Below are 24,223 nucleotides of genomic sequence, written 5' to 3'. Positions count from 1 at the left end.
TTTCATAGTACAATTTTTAATTTATTATTATCTAGCCAAGTTTTAAACCTATTCATAAATGATATACAATATTTAGATTTATCATTAAATATCTAAGTTTAAATATAACGATAAAATCTAACGTTGTAAATCTAATAAATAATATAAAATGTTTTCTTCTGGAAATATTTAGTCAAGTTGTAAACCTATTTTCAAATGAATTGAAAATGTTAAGTAGTTTTTTATAGATTGAACTATTTTGTCTATCCTTGAAAATCCTAAATAGTAATGTCCAATTTGAACCATTAAATTTTAAAAAATATTTTAAAAAATCAGAACGAAGCAAAAATTATATTTAAAACCCAAAAAGTTTAGGGTCTGGTATTCGCACACTCGCTAGCTATCGGTACCTCACGATAGTGAGGTACCGACAGCTAGTTTACAATAAATATTTTAGGTAATATTGTTTTTTATTTATTATAAAAATAAAAAATACTGATATTTAGCTGTACGATTTTTATTAATCTTTTTTTGCAGAATCTTTACTACCTCGTTTCGCAGAACCAATTCCCAACGTAACCGTAACAGTCGGTAGAGATGCCTTATTAGTATGCGTTATAGACAACTTGAAGAACTATAAGGTATAAAAAATATACGACAATATACATATGTACATTCTATCCATAACACACATGCCTATATTTTGCGCTAATACAATAACCCACATACTTTAGATGCCTCCCCTCATTTTACGTCGAATATCCTAAATTCCAAACTAAACTACTTCATTATTTAAAACCGGCGCGGTTATCCTTTATCATAATATGGATTTTTATAATATCAAAACTAGGTCGCTTGGGTGAGAGTCAGCACTCAGACGATCCTCAGCATCCATCACAGCATCATCACGCAAAATCCGAGGATCAGTCTTTCGTACAACGACCATCGCTCTTGGTATTTGCACATAAAGAGCGTCGAAGAGTACGATCGAGGTTGGTACTTGTGCCAAGTCAACACGGATCCTATGAGGTCACGCCAGGGTTATTTGCAAGTTGTGGGTTTGTATTGCATCCTGAATTGACGCTGATTTATATTACTGTATTAATTATGAGTTCGAATGAGAGCAAATCGACCCAATTATTCACTTTGCAGTCCCCCCGTTGATACTAGACAATAAAACTTCAACGGACTTAGTGGTTAGAGAAGGCAGTAACGTTTCTCTGTCTTGCAAAGCAACGGGATATCCTGAACCTTACGTTATGTGGAGGCGAGAAGATGGAGAGGATATTAATTATAATGGAGAATATGGTACTTATAAATATATTATATAGTCACTCTTTATACAAGGTGTATTAATTCATGATAAATAAATCTATTATTCTTTAGTTTTGGTTGATTTTTAATATATATTGACACATCTTCAAAAGTACAGTCTAGACATAAATTTAGACAGATGTTGATGAATTCAGTAAATAAAGTTGTAATGCATCTTAATATGGATATGTAAAGCTAGCCAAAAAGTTGCTCAATATAAACATTTTTCAATGTAAAATTCTAAATTAATCATCCTGTATTATTCTCACAATATATTGCCTACATAATTATATGATATTTCAGTAAATGTGGTAGACAGTGATGTCTTAGCCATCACAAAAGTTTCCCGTTTACACATGGGATTTTATCTTTGCATCGCCTCTAATGGAATACCGCCATCGATTAGCAAGAGGCTCGCTTTAATGGTTCAATGTGTGTATAACTCACTTTCTATATACATAATTACATACACACACTTTCAATCAATTAATGAATAACATTTTTATTATTTATGTGTATCAGTCCCTCCAATGCTGTCGATACCTAATCAATTAGAGGGAGCTTACGTCGGAGAAAATGTATCATTGGAATGTCTAACAGAAGCGTATCCACCTTCTATTAATTATTGGACGACCGATCGGGGAGAAATGATCCTTTCAGGTATGATTATATTTATATAGTTAATATTTGTCATACAATTAAATATTTATTTTATATAAATTAAATTATTAACTAATACAGTAAAACTAAAATTAATATTTAGGCTTATAAAATTTAGTTAATGTTAAATATTATAAAATCAAATTAGCTTAGCTGAAAATATTTTTAGGCGTAAAGATTTAAATAATAATATACAGGTTGTATATAAGTCGTGCTAATATTTTTTAACCAATATGTTATACATATTAATTAAATTACTAAACAAGTCACTGATTAATATTAAAGTCGGAAAACGAGAAAGCTTACAAATAAATCTTTCTCTACTTCATAATCCTCATTCACTGACGATAGTGAATTGAACACAGAAATAGGTATACGAGTTATCTTAAGAAATACATAGGTGTAGTGGTTTTCCATTGTCTTATATTATACAACGAATATGCTGATATAATGTATGAATGGAATACATAAATTGTAAAGAATATTAATTAGAAGACATATCTTGTACGAAAGTCTATTTTATAATAATTATATTAAATTAATTGATTGTTACAAATAAAATATGACTTTTAAGAAACGACACTTAAATAAATCTAATCTGCTAAAATCTTAAAAGTATTTTATTTTTATTGATGTGCTCCGTTATTAATGTTCCAAGATATATTTATTTTATTTATATTGTAAATCTACTGTTGTGCCATTGCGTCATTCAGACCCTTAAATCAGCAAAAAAGACAAATTACGATAGCTAACAATGGTCCGACCGTAATTACGCGAGTTAACAATAGCGAGGTTGTAAATCTTCGTATATTGGTACGACTATAAATATTTATAAAGAATCCTTGAAATCTTAGTACATTAAAATTTTTGCCACAAATATATTTCATACAGTACTCGTATACACATATTTCTATGTCATTTTTTAATATTTTACGGTTTATAAGAGCTTTTATTTTTGAATGAAACTATTATATATAAATACATTTTCATGATTGTATGTGTGAATGTGTATTTGTAGTGAAAGTATATTATCACTAGTATAAATATAATTTCAATGAAATCAAATACGAATATTTCTACTAGCGAAAATATAATTTAACTGACAGGCGCCAGTAAATTATATGCTGACTGATCAATTTGACAACTGCGAAACATCCATTTGTTGTTCAAACAAAACCAAATCTAACTTTACTTAATGAAGGTTCAAAAACTATTGTTAGTTTTAGAAATTTTATTAGGTTAAGTTTGGTTCGCTTTAAATTTGATAGTCGCATTAACTACTTTTTTAAACGATGTCATATACGACTACATTTGTCATTTTTTACACATGTCAGATAAATTATTTTTTCACTAGTATAAATATATATTTACTAGTAAAAATGTATTCTAATATAATTTCACTGAAATATTCGTGAAAATAAATAATACACATTCACTTAAGCTTCGTTTTATTTTATTTTTATTTCACAGTTATAGATTAGTTTGTTTTTGATATTTTTTTTACTGCAGATATTACATAAAAAACGATTTGATATTTTTTTACTGCTACCTACTCAAATATTTAATAGCCTAAAAACTCTAGAAGACCTTCCCTTAAGTAAATTATAAGAACGGGAATATTAGATAACTCTTATGTAGATATTTTATTTTTTTGTATTATTCACTTTTAATCTTTTTAATTTAATTGTATTATGAACACTTGTATTATAATATTTTACTTGTATGTTACTTTAGAAAATCATATTATTTATGTATTAAATTTTATGAGCAGGGTTAACTGTAAAGCTTTGTATGTATATTTTCAAATAAATACATAATGAGTTCCTTTCAATATATTACATTATACAACCATTTTATACACCCAACAATATTTAAATAAATATATTAACTGTATATCAAATTTCCTTTCCTGTAAATATAATAAGGATAATATAGTTTAAAAAGAGAATACTTAATGCCAGTATTTTCATGTATTCCTTTTGTAAGCAAAATGAAAAGGTCTGAGTCTGGATTTAAAAAATATTTTTCTTATTTTAAATAATAGATAATGGTACATCTTCATAAATTGAGATCATTTTAATTTTTTTTTAATATACTAATTAAAGGACAAAAATACGAAGACATATCAACAGACGATGGCTATCACAGATACATGATGCTGAAAATAAGAAACGTCACATCGAAGGACTTCGGCTCATACAAATGCGTCGCGAAAAACTCACTCGGCGAAACTGACGGCGTAATAAGACTGGAAGGTGACTATCGTCCACCCTGTATACAAACCCCGTGTATTTCATAAATACAAATGAGAATATTCCCGCGTGTTAAAATGAAATCGTTCTGTGTTTCAGAAATACCGGCGCCGTCGACGACATCGACCTCCACGACAATATCGCCAGCGCTGCCCGTTTCTGCCAAAAAGAAAGGTAAAACTAAAATCACAGAGTGGAATATTTACATATTATAAATTTAAATGATATCACAGACAGTGTTTCTTACAGTATTTTTTAAATCACCCTTAATTTATAATCGGCAACCTGTGAAGACAGTTGCAATCTCTCCCACCAATCAAAAAAATATATTCGCTTATCTAGTCATATGTCAAAATATTTGTTCGGCAGTGTTAGTCAATTACTTTAATTTTTATCTGAAAAAAATCAAATGTCAAAAACCACAACTGAATCAAAAACATGTTTTTTATATAATATATGCAACTAACCTTAACCGTATAAATTGAGAACGCTGTTATTTGCACTTATAAGAGAGCAATTGTTATCTCATATCAATGATTTTTTTCTCGCTTATAAACCTTAAAAACACATAAGATGTATACTAAAAAATAATCAAAAATTTTAATTGACCATTATTGCACGTCTTCAAAGAAAAAGTGTAAATAATGTACCTAACCTACCAGACACCCAATTTATTTATTTATTCGTTTTATTAATTTATATAGCTAATATAGCTAATTTTTAATTAAACATGACTTGATTAGAATTTTATTTGAATTGCTTAGTAATTCTAAGCTTTAAAATATTTAGTGATGCCTAAAGTATTGTAGAGGACGAGACCGTCCCGGATTTCCTATTTTACTACAACACTCTATATATTATATAATTTAATAAAATTTCTCAATTTTCCTTAGATATATTATATTGTAATATTAGAATCAAAATTTTGGTCGATGTCCTAAAAAAAGTATGTCAAGTTATTATTTATTATTAATTTTATTAATTTATTTAGCTAACTATTACACTATCTAAACATACATAATATAAACATAAACAGAAAATAAAAAAGACCTAATATTATAATTTATTTCTTAATGCATGAAGGTGTTTCTTTATTTCATTTAGGAAACCCGCTACAGTTGTATTTTTGCGGATTTTGCGGAAAATTCACAACTCCGTACATAATTCCCCTGGCCGTACTCGTTTTTTCATACCTAACTATCCTTAAATTGTCTCTATTTCTAGTATTAAATCTACTTTGTAAATCTTTATTTCCAATTAAATACTCCAAACTAACAATCATACTTCTATAACTAGTAAATCTATTTTTATTTAAGATTACTTTCATTAACCTATTTTTTAATTTTTGCAACATTATTTTATCTAATTTATTAAGCATATCTAATATTATTACGCAATAATTAAAATGGTATAAATTAAAAATGACACTAAATTTTGTGGGAACATCTCAAAAGCCAAAATTTTTCCAAAAAAGTTTTCCAATCTGCTATTACCTCTTTGATGAGTTTCAGCTCTGAAACGGTTGATATTTCAATTACAGTTTCTATAGAGTATTTCTTATTTTTAAAATAAAAATCACCTGTACAATATTACTGTTGGAATATATTTTGTGAACACGCTGTGCACGAACACTAAGTTGATTATTTTGACCCTGCAATTTCGCTGCTATAATATAAAATCTTTCGCATTATTGCCATATGAAAAAAGAATGTCACCGTTTCGGTCTTCGCCCCTAGAAAATTAGCAATTCGATTGCGAAACAAACGTCGGTCTTTTATTGTCGCAAAGAAAAGATTACGGTACCCGAAGGGTAAGGTCGTCGCCTTTTTTTTGCCGATTGCGAATAAACATCTTGTGGCATTTGGTGATTTAATCAGTAAGATTCTCCAAATAAAAATATCTCTACTTTTCTCTCCTCGTCCTCCATTTCTAACGACCCTCGTTATCAAGAAAACTTCAAGGAAACGCAATTTCTATTCTACTGATTATAGATAGAAACGATAGACAACAAGGTTTCCAATATAATTCTGATGCCTACTTTATTTTCAATGAATATAAAACAACGATATTATGCTTATTTAAAACATGATTGTATTATTTAGTTGAAAATAAAATTACTCAATTTTTAAATTCATAAACAAACATTCAACTTCTTTTTGTACAGAATCAGTCAATATCATCTTCACATTAATAACTAGTTCGTCAATCCTAGACATAATTGTAGATGATGCCATTCGAAGAGTTGTCTCTATACCATTTTCGAGCATCTTTATTCACAAAGATAGGTTGTTTGGAATTGCATATTCCTCATTATCAAAAAATATGTAATGATTCATTTTAAAATCTTTTTTTAAAAATTAATTTATCGCACCAAAAAAATAATATATAATATCCCAGTAGCTGGTTGTAAACCCTTACCATATTATTGTATTAGTTTAGTGTGTGTGTGTTTTGGATAAAAAGTGGAAGCTGTGGCGTACACTGCACTATATGATATCCTTAGCTCCCATCACTCAAGCCGACATTGAAGATCGAACAAAGTCGACTTTCTGAAAAAATATATTTGTTGAGTTAGTCCTTAATATTCTCAATTTTTTATATATAAAAAAAATATATCGTTACCTTTCGTGATTAATAATTCATACTTATAACAACCAGAGTTTCTACATATTCAAAATGTATAAAAGAATCCTTTCTACATAATTTTTTTTTACAGATTACGACCAATCTGAAGATCCAACCGAAGATGCTCCATCTAGATCCAATGATTTTATATTACATCAATTTTTATTAATATTCACTATTATAAATAATTTAAAATACATATTATTCAGTTGAGATTATTGATAAAAAAAATACAAATGTAAAAATGTAAAAACTTGTAAAAATGTACATAGTGTTACAATCGAACTGTATATAAAATTATCATTTAAAAAATATTAAAACGTTCCATGATTTTTATGCATATTATACGAATACATTTATTGTAATTTATAACTGTAAATTTTGTACATTTACGGCTTATTTAATAAAACGTGAAAATCGATGAAGTTGTTTTATTAGTTAATATAAATTTCCTCGAAAGTGTGTAGCAAGATTAAATTTAATAATTAATACTATCAAAACGGCAATAGCAGAGGTCGGCCGCTTCGGAAGTTTGTTGTTGGAAGTACTACTTTTCGCGCATATAGTGTAAGTTTGGAGGCATTGTTGTTTCGGTAGGAAAACGATCGTAATACACTAATCATGAGCGAGTACGCGGCCGCTTGTAAAGTAGCTTTAATTTATATGGCTGCACGGAGGGAAGACAACCGACCCCCAGGATACGGTTTGCGGCTTCAATAAATTACCTTGACTGGGCAGCGGCAGCGTTTCACCTGACCAAGGATTAATTCTGTGTCCGACAATGCCTTCCTTGGAATGAGGTAAGAATAGTGTTCAAAGAAGGAGCTCGTGCTGTGATTCGGCTTAGGAAAATATTTAACTGTGATTATATTTCAAATCAATACAATGGGAAACTTATAGTTAAAAATACATTTATAAAGGTGATGCATAAATAATGCTGTATAACATTTTTTATTCACGAAACCAACTAATAAGATATATATTACCGTGCGCTACATTAATTTTACGGTCGACTTAAACGTCCACCATGAATCATTTTCGCACCACGCATACTCTAATTGATAATACGCATCCGCAGGGACGTCGTACAGTGCGCAACCGAAGAAGTTGTTTCTGCTGTGGAGCGTAGTATTGCGGAGGACCCTAATGAGTCGATTGAGTCATCGTACACAGCAATTAGAGCTGTGTCTATCAACTTTAAGAAAGATCTTGGTTTACGAGGTTTCAAGATCCAGCTTGTGTAGAATTGAAGCCGCTTAACCATCGTGTGCATCGTACGTGCGGTGAATGAGCCGAAAACGAGTTTGCTATTGATCCTCATTTTCACCACACAATTTTGTTCAGCGTTGAGACTCATTTTTAGTTGAATTCCTACTTCAACAAGCAAAATTGTCGCATTTGGAGTGAAGAAAATCCACAAGCCAGATGAATTAAATTAACAGTATGAAAATTTTCTGCTACATACAGCACTACGATGGTTGAGCAGAGAATTCTTTGTCATCTTAACGAACTGCTACCAACAGTTTTGTATTTTTTCAATGAACGTAAAATAAATGATCCAGAACTTGCCTGCTTCAGGGACAAGATAAAATTAAAAAGAAATGCTCTCTAGCGTTCTTAATTAATTTTGTAGCAAACTTGAGACAATAAATGCTGATTATTATGTAACTATAACCATGATTGATATTGTATGGCTCTAAATTGCTGTCGTTCTTTAAGTAAGAGTGAAAATGGGGGAGGAATTGGGAGTGATGATACGTTGCGATATACATATGTATGTACGAGTAAAAACCCCGTTACTTTTAACCCAAGAGACCGAAATTTGAAAAACGTATGCAATTAGTTTTAAAAGCAAAGTTAAATTTCAAAAAAGATAATTTATGAGGATAATTGATTTAATAAATACTTTTACAGTTATATATGTTTGTAAACATTTTATAAATAGCAAAGCAAAAAAAATATTAATGTAATTAAAAAATAACTAAACTGAAAAATGAGAGAAAAACTTAAAGAGTCATATTAAATTGGTTATTACACTTTACGGTCCTAAAAAAAACAAACTCTACCAGGTCCATAATAGATTTGCAAAATTTAAGTATACACAAAACCTTTATATTTTTCTAATATATGATAACAAAATTTTAACTAATAATCGACTGAGATTTGACATATGCTCCACTAGAATAAAATTGATGACATATAACTGGAAAGGGTTAATAGTAATAACTATAAAACGATTAATATTGCCTCAAAATATATTATAAAAAAATAATAAGTTATCTATTTCGTAGGTGTCTGTTGAAGAATATTTAAAAATAAATAATAAAACAACTAATACAACTTTAATTTCAGCTAAGGCAAATATTTATTATTAATGTACACGAATAAAATGCGATTGTAAAAATATTAAAATGTGAATAATAAATTGCACGTCCCAGAATAATATCGTTAATTCTGCTCAATTTTTATTGTATTCGAACCAAATGTCAAATTTATGTTGACTTAATTGAAAACGTTGGACGAACATTTTTGATGGCATATTTTTGTAAAGATAAGTTTCGATTTTCACCTTCACTCTCTAAATTTATTAAAATATTCCGTTCATCATGACGACGTCTTCAATTGTTGTACATTTTTTGATCAAGTTTTACGGACAAAGTAATTTTCACTTCGTGTTTAATATATTTACAGTGAATAAACAAATACAAATACTGAATATAGGATTTTTAATTATATAGGACTAAGCATGAATATCTAATAAATTGGAAAGAACAAAATATGTAAAAAAGGATTTTTATTTTATTAGAAAATGCTATTAAAATAATAGTCCTAGCTGCATAATGACATATTGGTTGTAAATTGTGATAAACACTTATTAAAATTAATAAAATAGACGATTTACAAACTTTGATAGGTGTGATTGGGCTTAACCCGTTGTAACACATTGGGTTAACGCCTCTCATGTTGCAGCGGAAGATTTAGAAACAAATATATCGAACCAATATATTTATACTGTCTCGATATTTTTAATATATATAAAAATACCTAATTAAGTATTAATCAATAATAAATTGGCACAGACATGATTTTATATAACAGAAAACTTATCTCGTGAATAAAAAAAACAACTGGAAAAAAACGCAAAGGACTTCAAACTCGTAACATTTCAATAAATAAAAAGAAGGATTTTATCATTTTTTTAACAAAGCTATTTTAATGCCACTATTGTGTATCTATTTATGTGAAAAAATATTTTCTACCATGACAAAATTAAAACTGGAAACCTATCTACGTTTAAAAAATGATACAGAACTAGACCATTATATGGAGAAATTAATAAATATCAAACAAGCCCAAATTTCACATTAAATTTCAATGTTATGAACTAATATTTTGGATATTATTTTTGTTAAATAAATTCACATAATTTATTGACAGAATAAATGTTTTTTTTTAAAAGAGAAAATGGTGTTTTAATTAGATATAATTTAATTAATTATCTTTAAATTTTATACCAGATCGACAGACCAGTGGTATAAGTCGGTTACTACTACCTGAAAGATGAAAGAAAAAGAAAAGTTCGAATCTCATCACAGATTAGATTTTTCTATATTTTCCTTATCTCACGGATGAATATCGTAACAAGCGCAGATTGTACATAAAATGTATTAAAAATGATCTAATAACGAGCCCATTCAACTGATATGTATTGTATTAAAAATATATAAAATCTATAAAAGTTAATTTTTTACCTTGAATAACCGTCACTTATCTGGTATAATATAAGATTTAAATAATAATATTAATAATTCCCTGGACACATTTATTTTAAATAACAATAAAAATAACATGAAAATTACACTTACTTGTTACCTTGACGATCGTTAAATAAATAATTGTGCGACCAAACAAAGGAAATCGTGCATCATTTTTTTCAATTAATATTAATATTTAAAATATATCTTTAGTGTTATATTTTTAATCTCCATTAGTAGGGAGTAGACACCTAAAAATGAGTGAGTACTATTCATTAAGTAATGTTATCAGGGAGTAGGTACCTACAAAATGAAAAAAAAAATCTATTCTAATATTTTATTTATAGTGGCGGCAGCACACGCTGAAAACTCCTTATGTGTACATACCTATGTATCCCAATACCTGGGAGAGCAAGTTTGACGGTTGAATCGCACGGTAAACTGTGGAACTTGATGGTTTGCAATTTATCGCTCCATCAAATTGATGAAGATCGTAACGTAAGGCATCAAAGCGCAAGTCGCAGACCATCAATAGCTCAATGTGTATGTGTTTGCATACACAGGGTGTTTCTAAGGTGGCAACGTTGCGGATTACATTTTCGATGAAAGGATAATCGTGACTATACACCGCAAATTGTTACTTACCTATGTATATTTAGTACAATCAATTATTTGGTTAATTGAAGACTTCGCAATCTATGCATTCTGACTTTCGAAATTTAAAATAATATATTCAATGTAAAATTAGTATACAAAAGAAGTATATCAAATAACCCTTTACTTGCCGAAATCTGATTTATTGGTTTTTGTTGCATTGGCCGAATTCGACGTCATCATTTAAGAAAGAATCGGATGCACATTCAATGGACTGTAGATTATTTACTTTAACATTAACATAAACATACATGTTTATTAAGTAATACAATGCTATCTTGTAGTAAGCAATCCTTAAATGCTTGGCAACTAAAGGGTTAAAAAAGTATTTTTAATCAATGATTTTTTTAGTTATACGAATTATGAATACGTTCGTAAATATTAAACTACTTAATCTACATTTTAGGTTCTCAAAGTGGGCATTATCGCCTATCAGTGGGCAATAGAAGAATCTCGGTGGACAATGCTGACTACGTGGGAATTTAGTGGGCGATGGAGGAGCCATGGAGGGCGACGGAAAAGTGAGTAAAAGGTTTTTTGTTCAAAAAAGAATTTTTAGGCATTTTATGTTTATAATAAGGTCAATATCTTTTGTATAAAATATAACGCTTATTATAATATTTAGAAAGTGGCCGCTGTAATCGTTTTTTTACAGATACCTATGGGTTAGCCCTGTAACGCAGTGGCGTAGCTAGGGTATGTGCCGCTCAGGGCGATCCTTAAAATCGCCCCCCCCCCATACAATTTTTGCAGGGTCATAAAATCAGCATTTCTTAAAATAATAAATTGGTTATTATTAAGCTCTTGTTATTCGTGGATTTATATATGTTTTAGTGCTTTCAGGGTTAAGAACCACACTAGACGATCTCATCGCGAATATGCTGCCCCCAAGTAAGTGCCGCCTGGGGCGGCCCGCCCCCTCCGCCCCACCATAGCTACGCCACAGCTGTAACGTTAGGATACATATTCACATTGATTTTTTTTAATTGCAATTATTTTTATAAATAGCATTTATTATTTTATAAGTAGAAAGTGTTTAATATATAAAGCAAATAAATACTACAAGTAGCAAATATTTTTTATAAATAGCACTGTATAAATAGCAAAAAATAATTATTTAAATAGCAAAAAAAATATTATTTTTCTTTGATATAAATCAATAATATTGGTGAAAATCTTGTGTAAAAGTCTGCATTTTTTGTTTTATTTTATTAAATATTTTTATAATTTTATAATCCAACTTGCTATTTAAAATTCTAAAATTTCAAATGCTACATGAATATTTTGGTGAAATTAAAAAAATATATGGGCATTGCTACTCGTATAATTTATTATTAAATGAGATTTTCCAAAGGTAGGCGATTAAAATTTTATCGTTGAAAAATGTGCGATGAGTCAGTCTAATACTTTTAAGCATTTATTTATTTTTTGTAAGTCTTCCGTTGCAATATAACATGCATTATCCCAATGCATTACAACGGACAAAACACATTCAAGAACTATTAAATAAGTTGTGAGACAGGAATCAAATTCTGTATATCAATGACATCTATTTTATTAAGTATTAATTAAAACTCACACAACTTAGCTTGATTTTATTTTTAATTTTCATCACAATATTCAACCACGAGATTAGAAAAATCTAATTTGTGACTATCAATCGGAATTATAATTAAATAATTATACCATTGATATATCTTACTGGTAACATAAATCTTTGTCACTACAAAACAACTAAAATAATGCTACTTTATTGATATATTTTTTTTATATAATATATACATATATTTTATACTTTACACATATCAAAGCGGATTAAAATTAGCTTATTTTTGATACATACTGTGAAAAAGTTTGATCGCAAAATAAGGCTACTGTGTTGTTATGTTCGCCGGCTTATTTAGGGCAAGTCTTTCCCTCTGGCACTTTTCACCCTATTTCAAAAACTCGATAAAAGTATTGCCATATTGTATCGATCTTTCTAACATTGTAAATATTTTTCTTCAGCAAACTTTGCCACAACCGCGTTTCACAGTATTGATGTTGCTATATGTCATTACACGAGTACATCTACGCTGCTATTATCGTCAAATTTTTATATCCGATGTATAAAAATCCGACCAAACCGTAAACTTCGGTCGTTGTGCTTCAATATTTATGTACACGTAATAAAATATTAGTATAACATTCACTTTATTGAATTATTATAAATTAACATCAATATTTAACGGATTACTTACTATATATTAGCAAAAAATTTAATTTAAATATAAACAAACCAGTTATTTCAGAGGACGTGGAAACGAAAGATATGTTAATAATTGTGACGTAATAGATATAATATATTGTATCATTCAACATAATAATTAAATTATATTATGTTGTAGTTTTAACTAGCGTTCTCTGAATGAAATTTGATCTTTTTAACTGAATATGTTGAACTGAGGGAACAGCTTTTATTTGTGACGGTCATTCATTTCACTTTAAATGTGTATTTTTCCTAGAATATTATATTCATGATAAAATAAAATCATGCCTCTTAATTTATATTATTCGTATGAATCTATAATACATATTAATACATTTAGTGTAAGCAATAAATCGCTTGTGGTTGTATTTATCTTTGCACATTTATTATATTACGGCTACCCAAAAATAGTGACGTTTTTTCACCCTACAATTTCTTTAAATAGTTAACTTCAGACTGTTGAGTTGTAAACACGTAAAAAGTTTTTATGTTGTGGCCTTACTTGATCCTTGTTAAATGGCAAAAAAATACACTTTCACTTAATCGGGGAATAATGAACAACTTTTTTACGGAGCTGCTTATTGTATGAATTTAATTTTAGATTAAATCCCATAGCTACACAAAAAATATTTGTGCAAATAATGGCGATAAATTGGATATCAGACAATGTTAAAGATGATTTAAAAAAAAAAATCTGGTGTTTTTGATTTTATGGATGAGCTTTGAGATGAACCACACAACAAATGGATCGTACGAGCTGAAATTGAAGCATATTATATCATAAAAAACTACCCAAAGGTGCTTAAAATATATTGGTAATTTCTGAAAAGAGTGTTTGGGTTTCTCATGAATTGTTCGATCACTAAAGAACAACGAGGATCAACTGATTCAACACGTATACTGTTTTGCGAAAAAATAACAATTACAGTTATTTCTTTAAAATCAGTTCACTATGAACAAAAAATGATTCCTTTATTTAAGCTTCACTAAGAAAAACCATTGCTATTTCACGTAGAAAAGACGATTCAAACCCCAAATCCAGATTACATTTTAAAAATTCTTTTCTTTGTGTATGGTGAAATCCCAAAGGGATTATTAGGTAAAACAGTGATAACATAAGTTTATAGTAAACTTTTAATTCGATTGAGTATTACATTGGTAATTAGAGACCATCTCGAGTGAATAGGCAAAATCAATACTCTCCAACATAACAACACATTGCTAGATTAGCTCGGAATAAAATCAGAAACATTGGTTTAGGTGTTTTATTACAGCCAGGCGCGTACGGTGAGATACATTCTTTTCGCTCGCTCGCGTGTTAAGTGACGAGAGTGAGTGAGAAATAAGGGCGTGCGTTACATGCGTTCCGCATGTCCATTTCTTCTCACTCAATAAGTAAGTAAAATATCTATTGAATTTATAAATATTTTTAGTTGTCGTAGCTGTTGATTCTTTTTAAAGAAATTAATTTAACATGCAATTTCATATAAATTGTTTATCTGGTAAAAATTTTTTGATCATAAATTTTAGGGTTTATTTTTTTTAAATATTGTAATGTAGAGTTCAGATATCTGACAGATATAACAAAAGTATTCAGGTTTTAAAGCACGACTGAAATGACATATATTTCAGGATTACTTAATATAATTTATATGTATAAATGTCAATCCTCTTGTTATAAATAAAATTAGTAAAAAGATTTTCCATACACGAAAATATATACTAAAATCGTATATGTATATATTATATATACACTGTAAGCCTTTTTTTCATCTTTCTGGTATCTGTAGGATTACTCTCTTAAAAGAATGCCTGATATTGTTTACGAAAAGTACAAATATGTTTAATATGTAATATGTTCATAATATGACAAAAATATTCTTTAGTTTCTGACATCTTTAAAACGTAAATAAAACCCTAGAACACTACATTATTTTATTAAACAAAATATTTTACAATATATTGAGAAAAAATCTCTATTCATGCTGTAATACGATATTAATATATTATTTTAAAAATCACGTATTGTATAATAATTAGTTACGTATTAATAATACTTGCAATGTTTCCAGATACTCAAATTATTCGATTTTCTTTGTATATATTCCCGCCTTAGGGCACTTGACACAGATTAGGCGCCGAGAAATAAATCAAAGCCTTATATTAAAATGAGGAGATTGTTAACCGAACGAAATGTATTATTAACGAGCAGTTAATAGAGACGAACGCCGATCAAAGCGATAGGTGCTCGTTCGAAGGAGAGATTTTGAATTATTTGTATTAACATATTTCGACCGGGGCTGGAGAATATGCAAAAAGCCCGAGGGCATTAAATAAAGGCGAAAACGTAAGCTTTATTGTCGCTCACCGAGAAAAGCTTTCGTCGCCCGGAGTTTGCCCCGCGCCTCACGGAAAGCTCATGATTAATTTATGACTCAGCCGCGAGGGGCGCCACCTTCCTTTTCCGCCCCCGCCACTCCGTCTCATCTCGTCTCACGTTCGACTGATGTCAATAATAATGTAACACTCGAGCTAAATGATATTCGATTGGCAGTCTCAGGAGGACTGCTAAATTGCCTGATTGTAAATCCTCTTTCCATTTTGTAGAAATCTTTGTAATTACATTTAAAATAGGCTCTTGTATTATTATTATTATCATCTTAATCATAAAAACTACAAATAATATATATTATTGTTTACACCTTATGCTTATATGCTTGTACTCAGGCCTGTCGAGGGGGGGGGGGGAGACGGGACAAATTCTCGGGGCCCGACTCTAGAAAAATTCATAGCATGAATATATTTATAAAAAATGTAAAAACCGACCTCAAATAACGAATCTGAACATTTCAGGTATAAGTTCCCTTAGCTCTTTTTACACATAAAATAAATAAAAGGAGCGGAACATTGCCTTCAAAAGCACCCACTTTCTAGGTAGTACTTTAACATTATTATTCAAAGGAACAGATTGTATTAAAATTTGTTTACAAATTATTGCTTTTTAAACCTTTAAAAAATGGGAGGAAATATTCAACAAATGCAAATTATGAGCAGTAAATTTAGGTTTTCGATCTTAAAATTCAGATCGAATACCTAAGGAAGAAGCAAAGAAATGTATAACAAAATATCAACAGCACCAGCTGAATTCTATAAATTTAATGTTTTTATATAATATATTGTATTATGGGTAATTTTCCAACTAGATTTAATGCAGCAAAATAAATAAATAATTTATTTAGTTTCATGTGGTTATTTCGGGACTTAATTGACAACGAGATTCAGAAAAAGTAACAAACAAATATAACTGTTATCCTAAGAAATATTACATTTAAAATCAATATATGATGCACAAATTAAAATTACATATATTTTATCTATATAGCTGCTTAATAAAATAAAACAAGTTAATCTTGAATCAATATTTCCCAATATTGTTATTGGTTTAAGATTATTTTGTACAATACTAGCAATACCTTAATTTTGGGAGTAGGCTAGGTTAGGTTAACATAAAACAGTATATAATATATAAATTATATTTTCACTGGTAAAATGTATTTCAATATGATTTTACTGAAATGACTTATTTTAAAAATTATTTTTGGGATAGATTTGAGACTGTTTTTTTTAGATTTTCTTTTATGCTTACACTACACTCTCTGGAAGTTGTCCGAACCGAAGTTCAACTGAAGTCGGCCGAGGTCGTAGACTTCCGAGTAGCGGCCACACTGCCACAAATTTCATATGCCGTCCGGACGGCGGCCGTGAATGACGTCCGTACGGCGGCTGCTGTCACGTACAGCTGGCATATTTGCGCGCGATCAAAAAATGTGCCAAATAATCGCAATTTTTTAATTGTCATATTATTAAAATTACGCTACTGATAATTTTAAAAGTTTGTGTGTGCACTCACCAATACAAATGCCATAAGGCATAAAAATGATACTTCAGAATACGAGCACCACATCTGTGACTATTCTAGAATTTGTCGCCATCGATTCTAAATAAGAATTCGTTATGGTGTGATATTTATATAAACCGATCTATGAAAATTCATAAGGATATTCGAAACGATTTTTTTAACAAAATCAAGTACCACTAATTATTTAATTTTATATGAAAAAAAATATAGTAACGATATCTGTTAGAAGAATATACTACCAAAAATATAATTAATCCCTTTTGGTGCCCTAAAATATTCAAAGATGTCAGTAAGAGTCTGTTGAAGTCCCCGATAAGCATGTGGTATTATAACTTGACCACGTGACTACGATGCAGCGCTTGACATGCGTGTTGACCATACCACGCGCATACTGAAATTGAACCGAGTTACTGGTTCTATTGTATCTCAGTTTGCAAAAAATCATATCATTATCTCTCTCACTCTCGTCACTTAACACGCGAGAGACCGAAAGGGGAAGTATCTCACCGCTCGCGCTCGAAAGAGCAGCTCCGACTTTGATTCCTTTGACTTCGGTCCGTTTGCCGACAATGTTCGGAAATGCTCAAAGCTGGCCAAGTCGACTGAATTACCTCCACTTTACCTCCAGTTCTCGGTAACCTCGGACAAAAGAGATTTTAGAGCGGGAAGAACCGAACTCTACCGAAATAACCCACTATATTCTTCGTCCTTGGCCAACCTTGGCCAACTTCCAAAGAGTGTAGTGCAGGCATTAGGGATAACCTGATAATTTCTGGTTTAGAATCATTTCAACTTTTTTTTATATTTTTTATTTCAATATGATTATATAGTATTTAATTACATGACATGCATTTTTCTGGCAAAATATAAGGGGGGGGGGGCGACAGTAATTTTAGATGAAATTTGATATAACAAATACAAACAATAAAAAAAAATATTATAAAAAATGTTACGTGCAGTAAATAAATTTACGCATAAACTAATTGTAATATTTCGCATAAATTATGATTTCAGAAAATATGTCGCAAGGGTGGCTAATTTTTATACTTATTTGTAGCATATAAAGGGTTAACTCGTACCTATTAGTATATATTCAAGAAATTATATTACGATATTAAGAAATACATAAAATACCATTTTTGTCATGAGGCCCGGAAGCATTGTTTTCTTAGGGCCGGATTCGCTCTCGGCGGTCTAGCTTGTACTGCCTATTAAAAATTACGTTTTAATCTTAAAAGGCCACTAGATATTGTTGACTATTTCCAACACTGGTATTAAAATAATAATGGTGCAATTCACACATGGTTTGATGAAAATTGAGCACGCAATAAATGATATTATATAGTCTGTATAAATAAAATAGCCAACTACATAAAATAGAAAAATCCGTAAAGCAAAAAAATGACCGACAGCTAAATGACAGGTGAATGAAGTATTTCTCATTTAATTTTACATGTATGTATGTGATGCAATGTTAAACTTTTCAGCTACTTCTTGTCAATATTGACAGTTCAGCACCTAGTGTAAATGATCGTTCACATTCACTACGCGCTCATTTATCTATTTCATTTTTAAGTCGTGGCAATTTTAATTTATCATCGTTCATGGAATATTCTTATAATCCAGTGTGATTTTCAGTTGATGTTATTCTACATAGATGAAAAGAATATTACCCATAACTCTGTTTAAATTCAGTACTACTATATATTATGATGACTATGATTTCGTAAACTTAGACAAACATAAATGTGCGTTTATAGCAGCATATAAAGTGCTTCTATTATTTTTTTATAGCAACTGTTTTGATTAAAGGTCACGTAATATCACTATTGAATATCAAGTATTATTTTACCCCAATATAAATATTTTCTTACGGATCGATGTAAGAGAAACACGTATATCATGAAATCTTATAAATTTTCACATATTATATAATATTATAATTATATATAAACAATGTTTCCTATTATTGTTTAAAACTGCAAAATATTGTATTAATTTATGTTTAAAACTTAAATATATTAAAATATTAATTTTACATTATTTAAGCAAAATTTTTCTGAAAATTAATGGTATATATATATATATAATGCTAGCATAGCAACAGGTTTAACTTTAAGATATTTTTTTAGCTCCACTGAATAGAGAAGAGCAAATAGAGAAACGTATTTTTTAATGATAACTATATATTATACTCTCTGCGCCTCACTACTCTACTATGCACACTTTGATTAGTTACCATTATATTCTTTCCTCTGTGGTTACGACTACGAATTTCAATAATACCGGAATTTTCATTACCGGTATTACCAAAAGAAAATCCAGTGACTACTGGTATTGACATTATTATTATTTTTTTAATAAATTGACTGAAAAAATAATTCGAGTACCGCTAGCATGATTCACCATGTTTATTATTTTAATTGCAAATTATTTTAAATAAATACGGGCACCATATCTTTTTTCTTTTGAAACAAAAATCTAGGACAACATCGTCTTTGATCGACGGCTTCTAGATGCCTCCTAATTTTTTATATCAATCGCCAATTTATTCCAATAAAATATATTCCTCATTATGTTTTATCAGTTGCGATTATCCGAAAGAACCTTATGTGAAAGGAGTGCGTAGAAAATTTTAAATCTCTTAAAAAAAATATATTTGTATTATTTATGATTATGATATGATTTAATTATTGCACATTTATTATTATTTTTTAAAGATTAATATCTTGTACACTTATTTATTTCTACTCATGTTAAATGAAACATTAATTAAATTTGAGCTATAAATGTTTATGTAAATATTATAAAATAAAAAATACTTGAATACTACATAACCCTTTTAGTCCTAGATAATTTGACCCAACACATGCATTTTTTTAATCATTGATTTGCATTTTTAAATATATTATCTTATACATATGTATGTGTTTTAAAAATTTTAAATTTTTTTGTGTACTCTCACTGATGTGAGGTAAAGAAAAGCAATAATATTTAATTGTTACAACAATGAAAAAAATATTTATTATTAAATAAAATATAAACCTAGGTTTGTTTTAAAAAAACACTCGTCGACACATTTTAATTATTATTTATGTTAATTATATCGCTTAGTACAGCCTATCTGTAATAACCTAAAAAAATAGAATTGCATTATTTTCTAATGAAGTTTTTTTAAAAAAAAAACACATTTTACACTTTGTTTTCAAATACGTTTTTTATTTAAATAATATTATTGAAACACATTATTTGCTAATATTTAACACAAATGTTTAATGAAGCATATTCCGTGGACTATTTGTATAAAAATATGTTCGAATTAAGATTAAAATGTACAAATAATCGTGTATGTAATACCTGTTTCGCCAGCCATCCCTATCATAAAAAAGGCGCGTTTATTTCTCTGTTACATAACATAATTACTGGGAACTGCTAGATACCGCTAGATTTGCCTGAGATAAAGCAAATGTATTCCTTTTATGTTTCCACATCACGCATATACAAAAATACAAAGTATCAAACGAATCTAATATATTTTTAATTGTTTTACATATTCATTATTTCTTAGATATCAAAAAATATTTATGTATAGGGACAACAGTGTCAATACAACTAAAAAACTAAATCACCATTATTGTTATAAAATAATTGTATAAATCTTTTTTTCAAATGTCACGCAATGTTTTATATGCTTAAGCGTTGACAATAATATATTTAAATAAGCGATCTATTATATAATAATTTTGAATGCGAAAAGTTTCTTCTTGCTATTCTGACATTGTGAAAGTTGAAAAAAATATATCGCGGTAAAGTTTTTATGACAACGACCGCAAAGGCGGTGGCGGAATGGAAAACGACACTTTCCACATAATCCTTCCACACATTAATATGTCAAACGGTTCGAATCTAAAGCTTCCTTTTATACTTTCAAAAATCGTGAAATTTTCCCCATTCGGCATCGTAGATAAGAGCTCTCTATGCCGGAATATCACACCCATTTAAATGTTGGTCACGACTCGCACGTTATATGAAATATCTTCTATATGCATCGGTAAAATAATATTTATAGTCGGAAAATCATAATAAACCTCTATAAAGACATTACCGGTCGATGCGGCTATAGTCAATAGTGAACCGCCGAAGAAAAATCCTTGTAAAGTTTCCCACCGGTCAACCCCTTGAATCCGATCGGGTTTATGTGAAAAAAATTCGTTAAAAAAAGGTCAAGCTGCGGCCCATTTGATATATCCAAAGGATAAGGACGAGGTTAACTGAAGGGTTACGCGTGTATTATACGAACTAACAACTTTTAACCCTTCGAGGCTGCCCAGGATCAGCCGGACGGTAAGGAGCTTAGGATACGCGTACCCCTTGCTTATACAATATTCACGACACAGTTCAATCTTTCCTTTTTCATAAGTACAACCAAAGACCCGATTATATTACGGTCGTGTGATTTTTTCCGAAGAAAAATACTATAAATAAAATAATGTTGAGCTTATTAATTGAAATCTCATTATATGAAAAAGGCTCGAGTAGGGATTATTTACGATTATTATTTTTAACTGATATTTGCTTATTTTATATATATATTTTAAAAATCAAACATTTTTTTAACTACTTTACAAAATATTTATAGAGTTTTAAAATTAGGAAAAAGCTAAATTGCAAAGATAGTAAGTTAATTATAGATACCATGGAATAAATCCCGCATTTTACATATAACAAGGGTATAAAACTATACCATATATAACTTTTTACATCAAGTTATACAATGTGTACCGAGCTTAAGAAGCAAAATAGCAACTTGATGGCTCAATAAGAAAAAAAATGAGTGAAATTATGTAAATCATTAAAAACAACCTCAACCAGAAGTTTCTTAACAAAATATTATCACAGGAAGGGTGTTTGGATGGATTTTCAGAAAATGCTATAGATTTTATGTCTATGAATTACAATACATCCACAACACTCGATGCTTGATACACATTAAAAGGTTGTAAATGTTGACGGTCATATATATTTTTTAAAAATAATAAAATACCCTCAATGCATACAACCCATAATTTTATTTCGGTGATGTGTCCAAGAAACGATGCAATTGGCTCGCAAACATCCTCATCTGCAATTGCATTATAAAAAAGCACACAGACGGCACGAAGTTACAACAGCAAAGACAAACCATGAGACATCAGCAGATCGCCGAGAGAGCATCACTAGAACACATCACGATAGTTGCTCCTTCATAATCACAGCCGACAGTAGTACTGCTCATTGATGTTTTTAAATGACTAAATGTCTTAAATTTCAAGCTTTCGATAAAGCGTGTCACACGATATTACGGTTTAAATTTAAAAAATACATTTTATTATTATATCTGCTTAAACTTTAAATCAAAAATCTTTGCATAAAAAAGTCTGTGGTACCTCAGAGCTGTATGCCGATGACGCTGTTGTAGTGACTTCTCAAAACATTTTTAGGAACCACTTTAAAACTGTTTTTGTAAAAGATAAAAGAGTGTGAATAAAATGTTTAAAATAAATATTCTTGGCCTATAACACCTTTCTGAGTGCTTTCGAGAAGCCCTCTCCCTTCGCCATTAGCCTGGAATTGTAATAGTTAAGAATCACGCTAGACTAGAGTATCTTTCTTTGGGCGAGGACTTACCCCTCAAGCCTACGCTCTTAGCAGGTTAGCATTTCAGCAGACCTGTCATTGGTTAATTTTGTCATTGGTTAATGTCCTTTTATTGAATATTTAACCCGTAGATGACTCAAGTTCAAACTTACGACTTTGGAACTTGAGAGGGAATCCCATTACCACCTCTTGAGACTGCAGCCAGTAAAAACTTCATCTAAGATACGACACCGTCTTTATAGGATCAAACAGGAGTCTACGTTACTTCGTCCCCTCGGAAAACGACAATACCATAAAGCATCACGCAACAGTCTACTTCCCTAGATAATATGCTCCGTAAACCGTGTCTCTATTGGCGTATTTTTATTGGTGCTTAATTAGTATTATGGAAATGTAATTTTGTGATTCAAAATTATTTTTATGAGTCTGTTTAGACAAATCTAAGATCCTCGCAGATTTATAGAATTATACTGTTGGATTCGAAAATAAATATAATATATAAAATTGTATTATGTAATGCAAAGATTCTAAACAAAACATCTGAGATATGTCGAGCACCCCATGGATAATCCCAAGTTCGTGAATCCATCAATGTTTTTCATTTAAAATCGATAAAATGTGAGATAAATATAAAAGAAACGGAAAACCATCCCAATACGTCAGCTAACAAACTGGCTATAAACCAAATCACGAAACGCCTGAAGAGAAAAAATATACTTATAATATAGGGATAGACTTCTGGTTGGCGATTTACCCACATACCATGAAGAAGAGAAAACATTTTCTGAGTGTCCAGCAAAGCGGATAGATTGCAAATATATATTGAAAATAAACCATTGGGTAGAATGAAATAAGTTTCGATACTATCAAGTGACGACTACATCAAATGATATACTAAAATCTATAATGATGGAATGGATTCGTTCAACCCGTGTATGTGACACCTACGAGAGCAGCTTACGAAAGATACCTGCGACAAATAATGTAAATTTAATGATCTAAGATACAATTTGTTTTCTTTAATTTTATTATTACTTTTGGATATCTGTTAGAACATATCTAGTAATTATTAGTGAGATAACAAGTTTACCACCTAATTATAATCTGAATATGCCATTGTTTTATTTTAAGTTTTAGGATAATCAGGTCAATCAATTGATTAGTATAGTACAAATTTTTT

At 29.8% G+C, this 24,223-nt stretch overlaps 1 protein-coding gene across 2 annotated transcripts in view; it reads left to right on the top strand.

Annotated features, from left to right (window-relative positions):
- Positions 1–7,251, top strand: part of LOC148229509 (lachesin-like) — a 42,562-nt gene extending 35,311 nt beyond the window's left edge. For both annotated transcript variants that reach the window (XM_088198000.1, XM_088198001.1), the window contains exons 3-10: positions 517–620; positions 830–1,037; positions 1,132–1,287; positions 1,597–1,725; positions 1,816–1,953; positions 4,059–4,208; positions 4,305–4,379; positions 6,922–7,251. In XM_088198000.1, coding sequence (XP_088054126.1) covers positions 517–620; positions 830–1,037; positions 1,132–1,287; positions 1,597–1,725; positions 1,816–1,953; positions 4,059–4,208; positions 4,305–4,379; positions 6,922–7,043 — 1,082 coding nt within the window. In that variant the 3' untranslated portion in view covers positions 7,044–7,251. The remainder of the gene's footprint in view (positions 1–516; positions 621–829; positions 1,038–1,131; positions 1,288–1,596; positions 1,726–1,815; positions 1,954–4,058; positions 4,209–4,304; positions 4,380–6,921) is intronic.
- The last annotated feature ends 16,972 nt before the right edge of the window (positions 7,252–24,223 follow it).

Source organism: Plectrocnemia conspersa, unplaced genomic scaffold, assembly GCF_051122295.1.
Source record: "Plectrocnemia conspersa isolate PC_06_02 unplaced genomic scaffold, ASM5112229v1 ptg000011l, whole genome shotgun sequence".
NCBI lineage: Eukaryota > Metazoa > Arthropoda > Insecta > Trichoptera > Polycentropodidae > Plectrocnemia > Plectrocnemia conspersa.
Note: the sequence above shows the minus strand (reverse complement) of the source record. Positions and strands in the feature narration are given on the sequence as shown.